Source organism: Molothrus ater, chromosome 9 (genome assembly GCF_012460135.2).
Source record: "Molothrus ater isolate BHLD 08-10-18 breed brown headed cowbird chromosome 9, BPBGC_Mater_1.1, whole genome shotgun sequence".
Lineage (NCBI taxonomy): Eukaryota > Metazoa > Chordata > Aves > Passeriformes > Icteridae > Molothrus > Molothrus ater.
Window position 1 is genome coordinate 25,061,468 of NC_050486.2, and position 14,286 is coordinate 25,075,753.

At 38.2% G+C, this 14,286-nt stretch overlaps 1 protein-coding gene across 1 annotated transcript in view; it reads left to right on the plus strand.

Moving 5' to 3' along the window:
• Window positions 1-14,286, plus strand: part of OSBPL9 (oxysterol binding protein like 9) — a 57,484-nt gene that overhangs the window by 2,657 nt on the left and 40,541 nt on the right. The window contains 2 exon segments of the mRNA XM_036387485.2: window positions 6,245-6,295; window positions 9,872-9,950. Coding sequence (XP_036243378.1) covers window positions 6,245-6,295; window positions 9,872-9,950 — 130 coding nt within the window.

The following is a 14,286-nucleotide window of genomic DNA, read 5'->3' on the forward strand; positions in this document are numbered from 1 at the left end:
TAGCACTGCACTCTGGCAGGAAAATAAAAGGTTATGCTTTTTCTTTTGGTGGAATGAATAGCTGTTAACCTAAGTATGTTTTGGATACACCAGGAGCAAATGATTTCAATGAAATTCCATTTCTCGAATGATTAGAACTTTAAAGGAGCAAGTCAAAAGATTTTGCATCAAGTCAGAGTCAGGAAAAAAAGAAAAAAATGTAATGGTCACATTTATTTCTGTTTTCATTTGTGTGTTCCATGCTCTGTACTTGTATTGCAGTGAACAATAGTAGTGCTACTTGCATGTGTCAATGTGAATCTTCTCATGTGCATTGACAAAAAAGCCTTTTACCTAAATTGCCAAATTGTTGGCTTTTTTCCCCACTTCTGTTATCCAGGAGCTTTTTTCCTCATTCAGAATTGAAATGTTCATCCTCAAATTTGCTTACAGTTACTTTTGTGTTAAGTTATTTACAAATTCTGTAATTTACAGAGTATGATTTGGACTTGTCATCCAAGTACTCTTTTCACATGGTTTTGCTTAAATAAATGATTGTCTGATATCAGTAAATGGCCCCCTTTTTTTTTTTTTGCTTTTTTTTTTTAAAGCAAAATATGAATTAAATGACAGCGTGCCATTTTTGCCATCTTGGTTCAGTTTGACCAATGGCTTGAAAAATTTTTTTTTTCCCCTCAGTATTCTTGGATTTGTGACCCTACTCACGCTTCAGTGCTTTCTCTTAAGGGAATAGCTTATATATGTAAGTTACTGAAGCATTGGGGGGGTTCACTGTGTTGTTGGCTTCACTGAAATATTTAGCAAACAAATCTTGAACTGGCTCATTCCTGCTTTCTGCTGGTGCAGGAGCTGTAAAGTTGTTCCATGAGCTGGATTCCAGATGAAAAATAGCTTTGTGCTGGTTTATTTTTTCAGCTGAATTTGTTCTGTTGTTTGTTTTGTGCATGTCAGTGTAGAAACGTGTGTGTTGACATTATTCTGGGAAGAGAACATGAAGACAAAGAAATGGTCAAGGAGGAAAGGGGAGTTGAGTGCAATTTGCTTTTTGTTTGTGTTTTCTGGCAGAAGTGCTGTCTTAAATACACATCAGCTATAGCCTTGATAACCCTTGGGAATTCTGTAGAAATAATCCAGTGAACCACTTAAGTTTGAAAATCTGATTTAAATTCTAGCTTTAAGTGTATTCTTTAAATAAATATTTAAATTGTATAATAAATTGAAAGCAGAACTGGCATAGCTGTGCAAACAGTGCCAGAGGAAGGTCAGTTCCATAAAGTATTTTAAAACTTCATGGATATATGACATTTGGTGATATTGAAAGGAGAACTATTCAAAATGTTGCAGGCTTAAAGAACTGCCTTGCACAGGGAATGAGGGCTGCCAGAAAAAATTGTTGTGTATGACAGCTCCGTATTGTGCATTCCTGAAACCAAACTGGGGAACCTCCCATCATCTTAGTGGTTTTTGCACCAGTGAATACCTGAAGAATGGATTTAAGTGCTGTTCTTTTGTTCATCATTCCATCAAACTACTTTTAAAACATTTGCTGGTCGACTGCTTTCAGGAGCAAGAGCTGTGTGAAATCAGTTGTTGGGAAAAGTAATTGTGGCAGTATGAAATTATCTCTCCCCTCATGTTTTTCAAGACTACAACTAGTTAGCAACTTTCAAACTGGTTGTATTGAAGAGCTGCTTGTGGGTTGTACAAGCCAGCTATTGAGGAGGGAGACTCAAATTTTGGAGCAGTTTTGTGAATCTTTGGTGGTGAACTGAAAGCAAACCTTGTTGCTTTGATTTCAAACGATGCCTCTGAAGCTGCAGTCAGGGCTCAGTGGCCCTATGGCAGAGACTTTCAGTTAAATACTTCTTTCAAATACACTTTCTCAATCAGCAGCTGCATGCAAAAATCCCAAGAAAACAGGAAAAAACCACATCTGCTTTTGCAGAAACGTTCCCTCCGAGGTCTCTGTTTTCCATTCTCAGATGAAATGACACTTTTTTCTTATAATAACTTGATCTTGTCACATGCCCTGAAAACAACTCAGTGAGTCTATTAAAACCAGACAAAGCTGTAAGTGAACTTGTCATAATAAAAATAATTCTGAATTTATGGTCACGGGATCTAAAATATTGTTGGTTGTCATACAACACTAACTTGAATTTTGTACATAGTTTAAACTTTGTATCACAGGTTTCCGTGCACTGAATGAACTGTTAAAGGATTATAATTGAAGTAGTTGACTCCTCTTTAGTAGTTAAGTTTCAGCTACAGGCAGTTTAGTCTGCAGCTGTGCATTTTTGAGGAAGAGGCTGAATGGAAGGTTCCAGGACTGAGCTGTACCTTTTACACCTTGATGCAGTTAAGGCCTCATATGTATTAATTTCTCATAGGATTCTCTAAAGCAGTGTAATGCTTTTCCATGCCAGGATCTATAAAATGTTGCCTTACCTATTTCACATAATCCTGGTATCTGTTGGGGTTAGATGAGCCCCAGTGGCACATCAGCTCTTGCTGCAGTGTTTTATCTCCTGTCTTATGACTGCACCCACAGAAGTCCCAGCTTTAGCTGCACCAACAGCAGGGCTGTGAGATGCTGTCCCTGAGCTCAGGGAGCTTCTCCTCTGAGACTGGGCTGTGCCTTGGAAAGGGGCTGGAGGAATGGTGGGGCTGGGAACAGCCTGTGAAGTCTTCAAATTGTGGAGGTCTGTTTCTGCTTAAAAAATGAGCGTTGCCTTAGGATTTGATGAGAAAAAATGACTGTTATGGAAAGTGATCCAAATTTAAGCTTCTCTTGTAGATAAATTGCAAAGATTACTGTTTATAGATACAGCTTGTTCCAGGTTCTTCATCCTTAACAGGAAATAAATGTCCCAAGTGGTTTTGCTCATCTGTGTACTTATGTTAGGGATTTCCATGACAGCACCGAGTGAGTCAGAAATGCACCTCTTCAAGTTCTGCCCTTCTGTGCAAGCAGAACTCGTGCCTGAGAACTTTTGGAGGCAAAGAGCAGCTGGGTTTTATTTGAAACCTTAAACTTTGCACGCCACAGCTACAACTCAAATGAAATAGTAGCACTTCTAAAGATGAAGGAGGGCTGGAGGTCTCTGGGGCCTGGGTTAGGATTCTAATTTTGTTTTGTTTTCTTTAAATAGGCCCAAACATTATTTTTATTTCTCTTAAGAAGTTGTAGGTTACCTGAAATGCCTTATGTTAGATCAGTTCTGTATGTGATCAACTTTGCTATGTGGATGTTAAAGAGGAACCAATAAAGGCCACATCTTTTTGGGAGATACCTAAATTCTCCCTGCAGTAATACTCTGTAGCTTTATTCATTTTTACAAATTTTTATTTGAGTTTCAGCTGAAATTTATCTCATATTGCTGTCTGCTTATAACCTGTTCAAGTCCTTTATCATCACAATCAGTACAGTGTGTATTGAAAGCTTATGGAAAATGCAATTTTGTCTGGTTATAAAACTGAGCACTGAAAAAGATAGCTGCATATTAAAATTTTAAATATAAAAGGAAAGTAAAATGTGGGGGTTTTTTATTAGCCCTTTAGAGATGTCTTTCTGCTGTATGAGTTTTTTGTTCAGTGAAATGGAACCATTCCTCAAAGCAGTTATGGGATGGCTTTATATTTAATAGGATATATTGGATAACCTAATTTCTATCAAAGAATAATAAGGGAAAGCTGAAAGTATTTGAATTGTATTTTTATAAAATCTTAGTTGTGGAGGGGCAAAATCTAAAATGTCAGCTGAATTGTGTTCTAAAGTGCTGTCCTGCAGCAGTAGGGAAAGGTTTGCTGTCTGCCAGTGAGAGAATGCAGCAGTGTGTGTGATGGCAGCTGCCTGCTCTGGAGCTCAGGGAATTCAGCTACTGGAATGATGGGTGTTTTATTGCACTTAGGATGGATAAATTCCATTTAGTGCTTTCTTATAATTGGTATTAACCAAGTAAAGCTCTGTCAGAAGATGGTGAAATTATGGGTATACAGGCCCACACTCTGACCTGTTATTTATCTTGTGATTCTTCTTGCAGACTAAAAACATTATAAAGTTTAAACTTAATTTCCATCCCATTAAAATGTGGTGGACAAGAAAAAGGGAGGCTTTTACTGTATCTTTTGCAGCTGAATTGGTGATCAGTGGAAATGGGGGTTCTTAGGGTTCTGCTCTCCCTTGCACTGGGACGAGCCCCCAAATTCCCTGCATGTCACTAAGAGGTATAAACCCTTCCAAACCCAATCTCTTCTGCTGCCTTTGCTTTTTGTCTGCTCTGGTTCTGTGCAGGGAGCTGGGAGGGCTTTGCCTGGCTCATGGGATCTGGGTCAGAACTGGTCAGGTCCCTGCAGCTTCTGCACTGTTGCAGCCTCAGTCCAGATATTTTCTTTCCTGCTTAGATTATGCCAATATTTCTTCCAGAAACCACCAGAGGGAGTGATAAGCTCTCAGAAGTGTCCTCCCATTTTAGGAGAACTCTCAAGGCGGTGAATATAAAAAATAAAAGTGTACTCTAGTGAGCTATGTTTCAAATATACACAATTTCTCATAGGAAATTGTTGGAGAAACTTTGTAACTAGATCCTCTCTTGGGTTTGAGGTTAAAAAAAGAGACCAAAACAAACAATGTTCCAAAAAGTCTTTCCTATGTACTTGTTGTCTAAAAAGAAATTATATATCTGTAGAATGCATTATGGAGGCACTGCTGGTCTTTACTTGCATTTCATTTTGATCAGCTAACATGTGCTGATGTAAAAACAAGTAGATTAATACTGATGGCTTCTAACACTCAGAAGACAGCTCTGATAAATTGGAGCCTGAATTGAATGAGAGGTCAGCTAAAAATTTATTTGAAGCCCCAAGTGCTGTACCTGTACATTATCTTTAGTGAATAGGACTTGCTAGGACTGCTTCATTCTTTCCTCCTAGCTGTATCCAAAACATGTTTCAGGTAAAGAATAATTAGTGACTCCTAAGACTGGTACTTCTTGTCCTGTCTTTTTTTTTCCCATTAATGTCAGCAAGATTTTATTGTCTAATTGCTAAAGTGAAAATAGGTCTGGTGATAATAACATCAGTATATTGACTTGATGGAATTATTGATACACTGCTGGAAAGAAGTGGGTATTTGAGAAGATGGCAGCAAGAGAATCTGATCTTGAGACACCAGTGAGAATTGTTGTTTTCCTGACTTGAAAGAATGCAGTTTGAATATTTGGATGGCGGGAGAGGAGGGGTTTTATTAGACAGAACTACTTTTCAGATAAGGCTACAATAGCAAGGAATTTATAATTTAAAAAACAGGAAGCGTGTGTGTGGGTAGTCAAAAAACAGCCCTTACCAGAAAACTGAGTATTCAGGATGATCTCACTATTTTCTTTTTCACCTTAAATAGTTGGTGTGTGCTACTTGGGCTTGCCACTATTGCCCAATAGCAATGATTACTGTCAGCTTTGCCTGTGGCAGTGGTGGGAAGAGCTGAAAGCTCAAGGATCACTATTTCAATCTGAGTTTAATCTTTAGAGTTCCCTACTTGGGGGGGGAGGTTGAAGCTCTTTTTTCAGTGCTTCAAACAGGTAGTAAAGAAGAGATTGAGTAATTTTGCAAGGTGGGTTAATGTGCAAGTTTGACCACTGGTTATGGACATGAAAATCCTGTTTTCTGATCTGGGTTCCAACAGCTTAAATGGCTACAAAGGTTAACTTTTTAAACTGCAATAATGACAGCGAGCTGTACTAGCTAGGAAGTAGATTTACAAACAAGTCTAAACATGAATTTTGTCTCTGCTAAAAAGGGGTATAAATCAGGGGAAGTTTCTGACAGATGTATAATTTCATTTGTGCAATTCTGCCTGCACAGCTAGATTTTGTTTCATGGACACTTTCCTGAGAATAGGAGAGAAAAGAGGAAGATGTGAATCAGCATACTGCTGACTTTTAATATTTCTCAACTCCTTTCTTCTTCCTTTTCTTTTACTTTCTCTAAAGGCATGGACTGCATTTCATAAGTATTTCTTGAAGTTACTTGGGAAACTTCTTGAAGTGGGATCTTGTATTCTTTTGAAGAATTCATTTTCCATACCATGGCGGTGGGAACGAACCAATTTTGTAACAGAAATTGCATCTTGTTTAATCAGTCACTAAAACACGGTGTAAAAATGCTTTATTCTTTCTCTGTTGCTTTGAATAACTTTCTTCTTACTGTATCTGTTAACCCACTGATCTGTTTTTTTCTGTTTCAGTCAAAAGACAAAATGATGAGAGGCTCACGCCGAGGGTGTGTTAGACTCAGGGTAAGTGTTGTTTTATTCAGTACTCAATGACTTACTGTGTATAATATGTCCTAGTGGAGAGAACTGCAAGGAGACTTTTGAGGTTTGGGCTCTATTCCTGACTCTGCAAAATGCTGAAATGGTAAAGTATTTAAAGAAAGAAAACGTTAGAGGTCAAGTGACATGCTGGGCTAATTACATCCTAGAATTTATATATGGTATAAAAATATTATACATTTTATGTGATATATTGGAAGGCATTCTGTGGCAGAGTAAGATGGGTTAGTAGTAGGATGCCAAGAAAAATTTGCTGTTGGCAGTTCTCATTTTTCTGTGTGTGGAGGTCCATGTGTATATACACAGATATATATATATATATACATGTATGTATATGTGTGTGTGTGTGTGTGTGTGTTGTTCTGTACCTACAGAAGTCATTGTGAAACTGCTTCCTTCTGTCCTGGTTTGTTTTTCTTCTCTTACCATGTCCTCCATCCTGCCAGTTTGGACACTCCTTAGGCCTAGGCTTGAGCTTAGTGAAAGGAGAACTGGAAAGGGAAGGGAGAACACTGCTGGCAAAGTTTTTGAAATATGATTGGGTGTGCAAATTGGGGAAAGAGAAGGTGCAGAGTGGGAAAGCTGAGCATTACCTGTGTGGGGCTCTCTGGTGTGGTTCATTTAGCCCTGACTGCTGCTGCTGTATTGGAATGGAATTACTAAAGGGAGGTGAGAGTGCTGTGATGTCTTTGCACATGCCCAGTTCCTACCTCGCTGTCATGCTTGTACCAAAACTATTTCTTCTTGCACAAGTCCTTTTTCTATATTTTTTCCCATTTCCTGTAGAATTTCTGTTTCTAGCATGCAGCAGTCTTGTGAAGAGCTGGAACAAGTGAGGAGTGAGAATGCTGGGTATGAATGGGAGCATTTTGAAAGTTGAAGAGGAGTCAAGAGAAGGGGATCTGTGGTCTTGCAAGCAATGTGATGAGTGTTGAAGGAAAAGTGTGCATTTTCCAGTTACTCCTTCCTTCTGTTGTTAGGCCTTTCTAGTCTTTCTCTGGGTACCTGTAGCCTTCTGAGACTCAGAGAATCCCCAGTAACTTGAATTCCAGATGACTTCTTTGCACTTTGCCTTGCTTGATGTATTGATATCTTAATTCAGAATTTCTTTAAGGGAAATGTACACTCAAACCACTCTCTAGAACAAGACATTCCCAAAGATTCATGAGGGAGGTTTTTTCATTGTGCAGAAAAATTCAGTTCAGAAAGCCATGCCTGCTTTAATAGTGCTGTGAGCCTGTCACTGTGGAGGTTGGCCTCAGCCTGCCAGTTTAGGAAATAATAAAAGTGAACAATCTGTTCAATATTGCCTGGTCCATCTTTATATGTATTTAACATAAAACAGCCACTTTCTCTTCTCCCATCTGTCACTCTTCCACCACAAATTGTTCTTTGGAATTTTCTAAAAACTGATGGACTCCCCCAGCCTTCCTCTGAATGTGTAATGTGTGTGATTTGCTTGTTTGGGGGTTTTTTGTGAGAAAGGAAGGAATCTTCCTTTTTTCTGCTTTTGTAAAGCAGCTCCCCTGGCAGATGACAGTGATACTGATAGCTGAACAGATGGGCTTTTGCAGTCTGAAATTCTATCAGAGAGGTTTTCTGTTTAGAGTAATTGTTGATTTGTAACTGTAGGTGTGAACATAAACAAACACGTAACTTAAGGAATCTGGCTAAAATATTTCCTTTTCTCTTGAATGGATTATGAAAAGCTTGTTCCTCACCTTTTTTGCTCCTAATGCACATTTCATAGGGCTGAAGTTTCATCTTCAAAATTGTAGAGTACTTAGGAAAGTGTAGTCATAAACCATTCTGTGTCATCTGCACTATGCTTACGTCCTGCTAAAGTTTACTGGAATATCCATAAACTTTGCCACTCTTATTTTTAATTTTACTTGTTCATATGTATTATCTGCATGACAGAGGAAGCATTTTCTGTGCTTCTGGCTCAGACCCTTTGCCCCAGTGTTGCAGTGACAGTATGTGCACAGGTTTGTGCTGAGTTCACAGGCCCAGGAGAGCTCTCCCTGTTCCCACACTTGGGATGGGGCAGGACTCAGCTGTCTGAGTCTGTGTTTATGTGAATTTTACTTGTATCCTCTGAGGAGAATATCTTGGTCATGGTGAGGGTCAGTCTCTTCTCCCGGGTGACAGGATGAGAAGAAATGGCCTCAAGTTGCTCCAGGGAGGTTTGGATTGGATATTAGGGGAAATTTCTTCACTGAAAGAAAGGTCAGCCATTGGAACAGGCTGCCCAGGGAAGTGGTGGAGTCACTATCCCTGGAAGTGTTCAAAAGATGTGTGGATGTGGCACTTGCTGAGATAATTCAGTGTTGGGCATGGTGGCACTGGGTTACCAATTGGACTGGATAATCTTGGAGCTCCTTTCCAGCCACACTGACTCTGATACAGCTGCTGAGGAGAGCAATATTGTACAACTTGCAGTGACCTTCTGCTTTACTGCATAGCAAAATATGTACTTCAAGTGCCAGATATTTATCTACTGGTATATTTAAAAGAAATCTGGTGGTTGTTGTGTCCTGGCACTAAAAATGTTCAGAATTATACTGGTTTGGATACACTTTTTAGGTGCCTCTTTTCTAGTGATCACAGAGCTGTCCATGAAAAGCCTATAAGGAAGATACTCTTGGAGAAGTTAAGTGGCACATTTTATCAGTGGAGGGAAATAAAAAGCCAGCTTGGAGCTATCCTTTCCTGCCACACTGCCTTGTATTACAGAGGGTTGGTGCTGTTCTTACCTAGGACTGCTGTTGTGGGGCAGAAGGAGAAAAGAAACTGAGTCAATCCACTGGTGATTTTTGAGCTAAATATTACAATTTGTTGGAGCTGGCGGAGACTTGGAATTGTCCTTTTTTTGTGTCTTCTCCTGGGTGAAACTGTTATTTATTATAAGTGTTGGAGGGGGCAGGAATGAAAATGTGGATAGATTTGTAAATTGCTAAGCACAGATGGTCTTTAATTTATTTGCATTTTCTTGTAATAATTCATAAAGAATTAGGAGACAAAGCTAGTTGCTTCTGATATATCCTGATTACTTACTGTTAATATTTACTTAGGGACTGAAAATTAGATCATGCAGTGTACCAGTGACATGACATGATGGGCCAAATTCATTCTGCTAGAATGATTTATTTTTTATTACAGGCTGGTAGATAAAATCAGGTCAAGAGCTTCTTTTTGTAGAGTACTTAAGAATTATTATTTTTATACACGGAAAATACATATAAAATATGTAGTAGGGAACTGCTGCAGCATAAAGCCACCTCCACTACAAAAATAAAAGATGCATATCATTATCCAGATAACAGCTTTACATTCACTGGTTTTTTTCTGCAACTAAAAATTTATTGTTTTAAAGAACTGACTGCATCCTATGCCTGAACAGAGATTCTTTTTGCTCTTTACTGTATTCGGTTTGTTTCTAATTTGTCAAAGCTTTTTAAATTCCAGTGGTGTAGTGATAGAGTGTGTGCTGCTGATGTCACTGCTTGCCTTATCAGGATTTTGTTCTTTGTTTCACAGGGAGCTGTGATTGGTATAGACGATGAGGACGACAGCACCTTCACAATAACTGTTGATCAGAAAACCTTCCATTTTCAGGGTGAGCTGAAAGAAGAGATTGTTTTTTCTTATAATAGATTCCACTTGTATTTGATGGATGATTTTAAATGTTTGGCAACAGAACAGCATGAATGAGCACGCTGAGAACATTCTGGATCCAGGGGTGCTGCAGGTTAGGCAGGGATTTACATCTGCAGTGAATACATATGTGCTAGAAGGAGACTGTAGCTCTGGCAGGATTTGGAGATGAATAATGTAAAGAATAAATCACTCAAGGGGAGAAAGTAATGTGCTTCTGATGATGGGTTTCGCTTGCAAAACGTTTCTGCTCTTCGTTATCAAGATACAGTGATGCATTTCTTTATGAAGAGAATCAAGACTGGTCTGAAGGTTGCAGTTTTATCCAAATAGAACTTAATGCTCAATTATGAGGAGACTAGAGGCAACGTTGGGCTTAACGGTGGAGCTTTGCTTCAAGATTTACCAGCTTGCATTCATTTCATCTACATTTCTGTGTCTTGTCTGCCAGTCACCATTTCTCTGCTATTATCCTTTTATTCACATTTCCTAGCACCAATGCCATCTGCCACTGCTATGTTTCGTCATTGCATGCTATGGCTCACCGGTAGAAAGGGTAAGGCTCTATATCATTGCTATGTATTCCTTAAATGATTTTGTCTGCAGCAGTAGGACAAAATACTGTGCTGATATTGAATAGAGAACTTCCTTTTTCTGAATGTTAAAATCCCAGGGAAGTATGATGAAAATATTTTGCAGTTAACGTTTGTTAGTCCTTTTGCTTTTCCTCTGAAATGCAGTGACTAAATAATTGCTTTGTATAGAGCTGGAAAATGTAAATACCCAAGAGGCACACTTGCATTTATGCAGTCATTTTCATTTATGTAAACTGAAATAATTCTATAACTTATATTGTACTGTACATATTTTTAAATCAGTGATTTGCAACTGGGAATTATCATCAATGCTGTTGCTTTTGTGAGACTATTTCTAATGATAAATACTAATTGTACACCATATTGTCACTGGCTTCTGTATTCCTTGTGCTGTAGTTTTTCCTAAATACTGCTGCTGTCTTCTGGCTTTTCACTGCATTAAGCCTTATAAATATACCTTCACAGTGCTGAGCTCACAGTAATACTTAAATCTCCTGTTCCCAAGGATAATTGTTAAATGCAAGCTAGTTGCTAATGCAGTAATGGAATGCTGTACCAGGGCAGTCTCTCAGTACTATAAAGCTAAATACTGCTGAATATTTGAGAACTTGATACAGGTAAATCTAGAAATCTCTGATCTTTAGTTACTAAGACAGACCTTTTTTAATACATCTTGTTATATGCTGTATTCTCCTTTGGGGAGTCAGATGTCTTAAGAAAACTGATAGTATTTGACATAAGTAATGCTGTACTCTTAAGTAGTATTGGTCATTTTTGAACAGCAATGTTGTCACATCTCATGCTTTATAATTTCCCTTTCTCTGCATTTCATATTAGGCCAGGATTTATGTATCCTCCTTTAGTGTACAACTAAGATATTGTGCACTATTTTCTGTGTTATGCTTTTTCTATTAGTATATTATGAAGATAACGTCCCTGATACCCAGGAAATTGTAATGATACAAGCACAGTATTAACATACATGGATTTAATGCAAACATGTATAAAGACAGGTAAGATCTGAGTCCTGTGATATTTCAGTGTCAAAAAATGCTCTGTAGAACTATATATGTAGTTCTTATAGCCACTGTAAATGCATTCTCACCTCATGCAACCTCTGTAATATTTATGTCAAATTTTTGTACATGATATTAAATTGATTCGGTATTACACAGGTTTAAACTTATGCAAAATGTAGGTCACTTTCAGTCATAAATGGTGAGGGGTTAATAATGTAAATATTACAAAATGTATGCTGAGACTACATAGGGTATGTAGGGCAGATTCTGGGAATAATCCAAGAAAACATACAAAATTCCTAACAATTTCTTCCTAACTTTTAATAGCTGATTAGGAGAGAGCTTTTGTTCTGCAAGGTAGTCATAACTATAAATTCATTTACCCTTTATAAAAGAAGTCTTGGACAAGAGAAGACTGCAGGAATGGCAACTTACAGTCCCTTCCTTCTTGCTGCCTTCCTGCTCTCTCAAGGACAGACAGGGACTCAAACAAGCTGGAGCCTCCTTGCTGGGGAAAAATCAGAACTTTAAAAATTCAAGCTTTCAGAGATCTCCTGACCTCAGCTGGGGTCCCATCTGCAGTGGAGCAGTTTCTCTTGCAGGCTCTCCATTCACTCAGACTTTAAGTACTGATTGGCGCCTCAGTGAAATTTTGCTGACAGTGATAGAATTTGAATTTGTGAAAAATGAAAGAAGAACTTCATTCTGGGTTAATTAATTATTTCTTAATGTCAGTTGCTCGAAATTGCACATCTGACTAACGCTCTAGAGATGGAAATAATGAGATGAAGGGCAAGTAAGTAATTTAAAATTGCCTGACCAACCTCTCACATGGAAGTTGATTCCATATGTGTGTAACTGAATTTCTGAAGTGCCAAAGCTCCAGCATCTCCCACTAAGATTTGCCTATCACTGGATTTTGGCAACTTCTCAGTCTTTCTCAGAAGAAAAGTTCATATTTTGTTTCTGTCTGTGACAATCTCCCTCTTTTCTGTTCTCAGCTGTGCTTCCTAGTGGCCATCCCTGTATTGAACATCAGCAAAAGTTAAAAAGTTTTCATTACAAAGATATTGTAGGTTTTGAAAGGTGACTGGGTACATCCACATGTAAGGATATGGGATCCATATCCTTAATACCTGGGTATAAAGGACAGGAGTTAATTGAATAAATATTGGCAGTAAAACAAACACGTTTGTCAGCTTGACCTTAGCTCTGCCAGAGTGCCCAGCAGATTCTTTCCCTGTATTTTATTGTTATAGACAGGTATATTGATGCTCGTTCCTATTGGAGAGGGAAGGGAGGTAGAATGACATCAGAAATTTCAAAATAGATGCAAAAGTAATGTGTTACCTCCTGACTGGTCCTTGTTTGGTCGTGCTGAATATCCAGTTTCATGGCTTGCTTGTAAGGCTGCTGAATTAGGTAGATCTTAAAGTATTCCCTCGTGGATTTTTTCAGATTAGATGCAAAAATCCATTCAAGTTGCTGTGAGACATTTGGGATAATACTTCTAGTTTAATTTACCTTCCTGTCAGGAAGCTTTTTCTTGGTAATATATTTTTCCTTGCTGCAGTACATGTCCCTGTTCTAAATGTTCCATAACTTTCAAACACTGTGGGGGTTGGGTTTGTTTTTCTTTTAACATCTTCATATCATCACCAAGCTTTAAGCTCTTTCCATTTGGAAATTCACTTCTTCAATCCTTCATATTACTTAGCTGTTATTTCTCCTCACTGGGATGCTTGTGACTTAAATTCAAGAGTGGGAACATGATGTTCAAGAGACTCTGGCAAGGGTATTGCTGTATTTCTTCTTGATGTTTGATTTTCTGTCTAACCTGAAGCAATAATAGCTTCTATCTGGACTGAAATACTTCACTAAATGCACATTGTATGCATAAAAAAGAATTCATATTTTTTTAAAAATTAAACTCCTACCTGAAAATCCAGCTTTTATTCTTGCAGCCTGCAGTACAGTTCCTTGGAAGGCAAATCAGTTTTGTCTCCACTGTTTTGTGTAATAAAGGATGGAAAGATTGGAAGCAGTCCAGTGCATTGATCTGAGATGATTTTGCTTTAGCTTTTGTCTTTCCTTTCCTATTCCTGCCACAAAAGTATCTGAGAAATGAAGCGTGAATGTTGCTGTGCAACTTATTCTCCTATTACATGAAAGCTGTCAGCTGGTAAAGGTAGATTTCTCCTTTTTTTTCCCATCCTTTCCCAGTTTTGTAACTTGATTTGTGTCTGCCCACCATCACAGCTGAGGAAAAAGGGAGACATGCCCAGCAAGAGGTTGCCATAATGTTACAAGAGCAATGATTTTTCATTAATTTGAGAGGCATTATTATTGAGGATATACTGGGGCCCACAAAGCCTTAGTGCTGAGCAGTGTCAGAATGTGAGATTTTAAGTATTTGTATTACATATCGAAATTAATTATATTGGTTTTATACCTGTGCTTCAACATTACTTGCAGAAATAGTCAATATTTATAGTCTCCTAGAAATCTTTGACATTGTCCACCAAATAGATGACAGGAAGCTGCCTGCTCTTGTGGTAGGAAGAGGCACTTCAGTCTATCACATTACCTGATTTAAATGATGATTCATAAATTGCAGCCTTTAAAAACAAAAAGTTTAAGAGTTGGTTTTTTTCAAATTTAATATTGAAAAATGCCTAGAGAG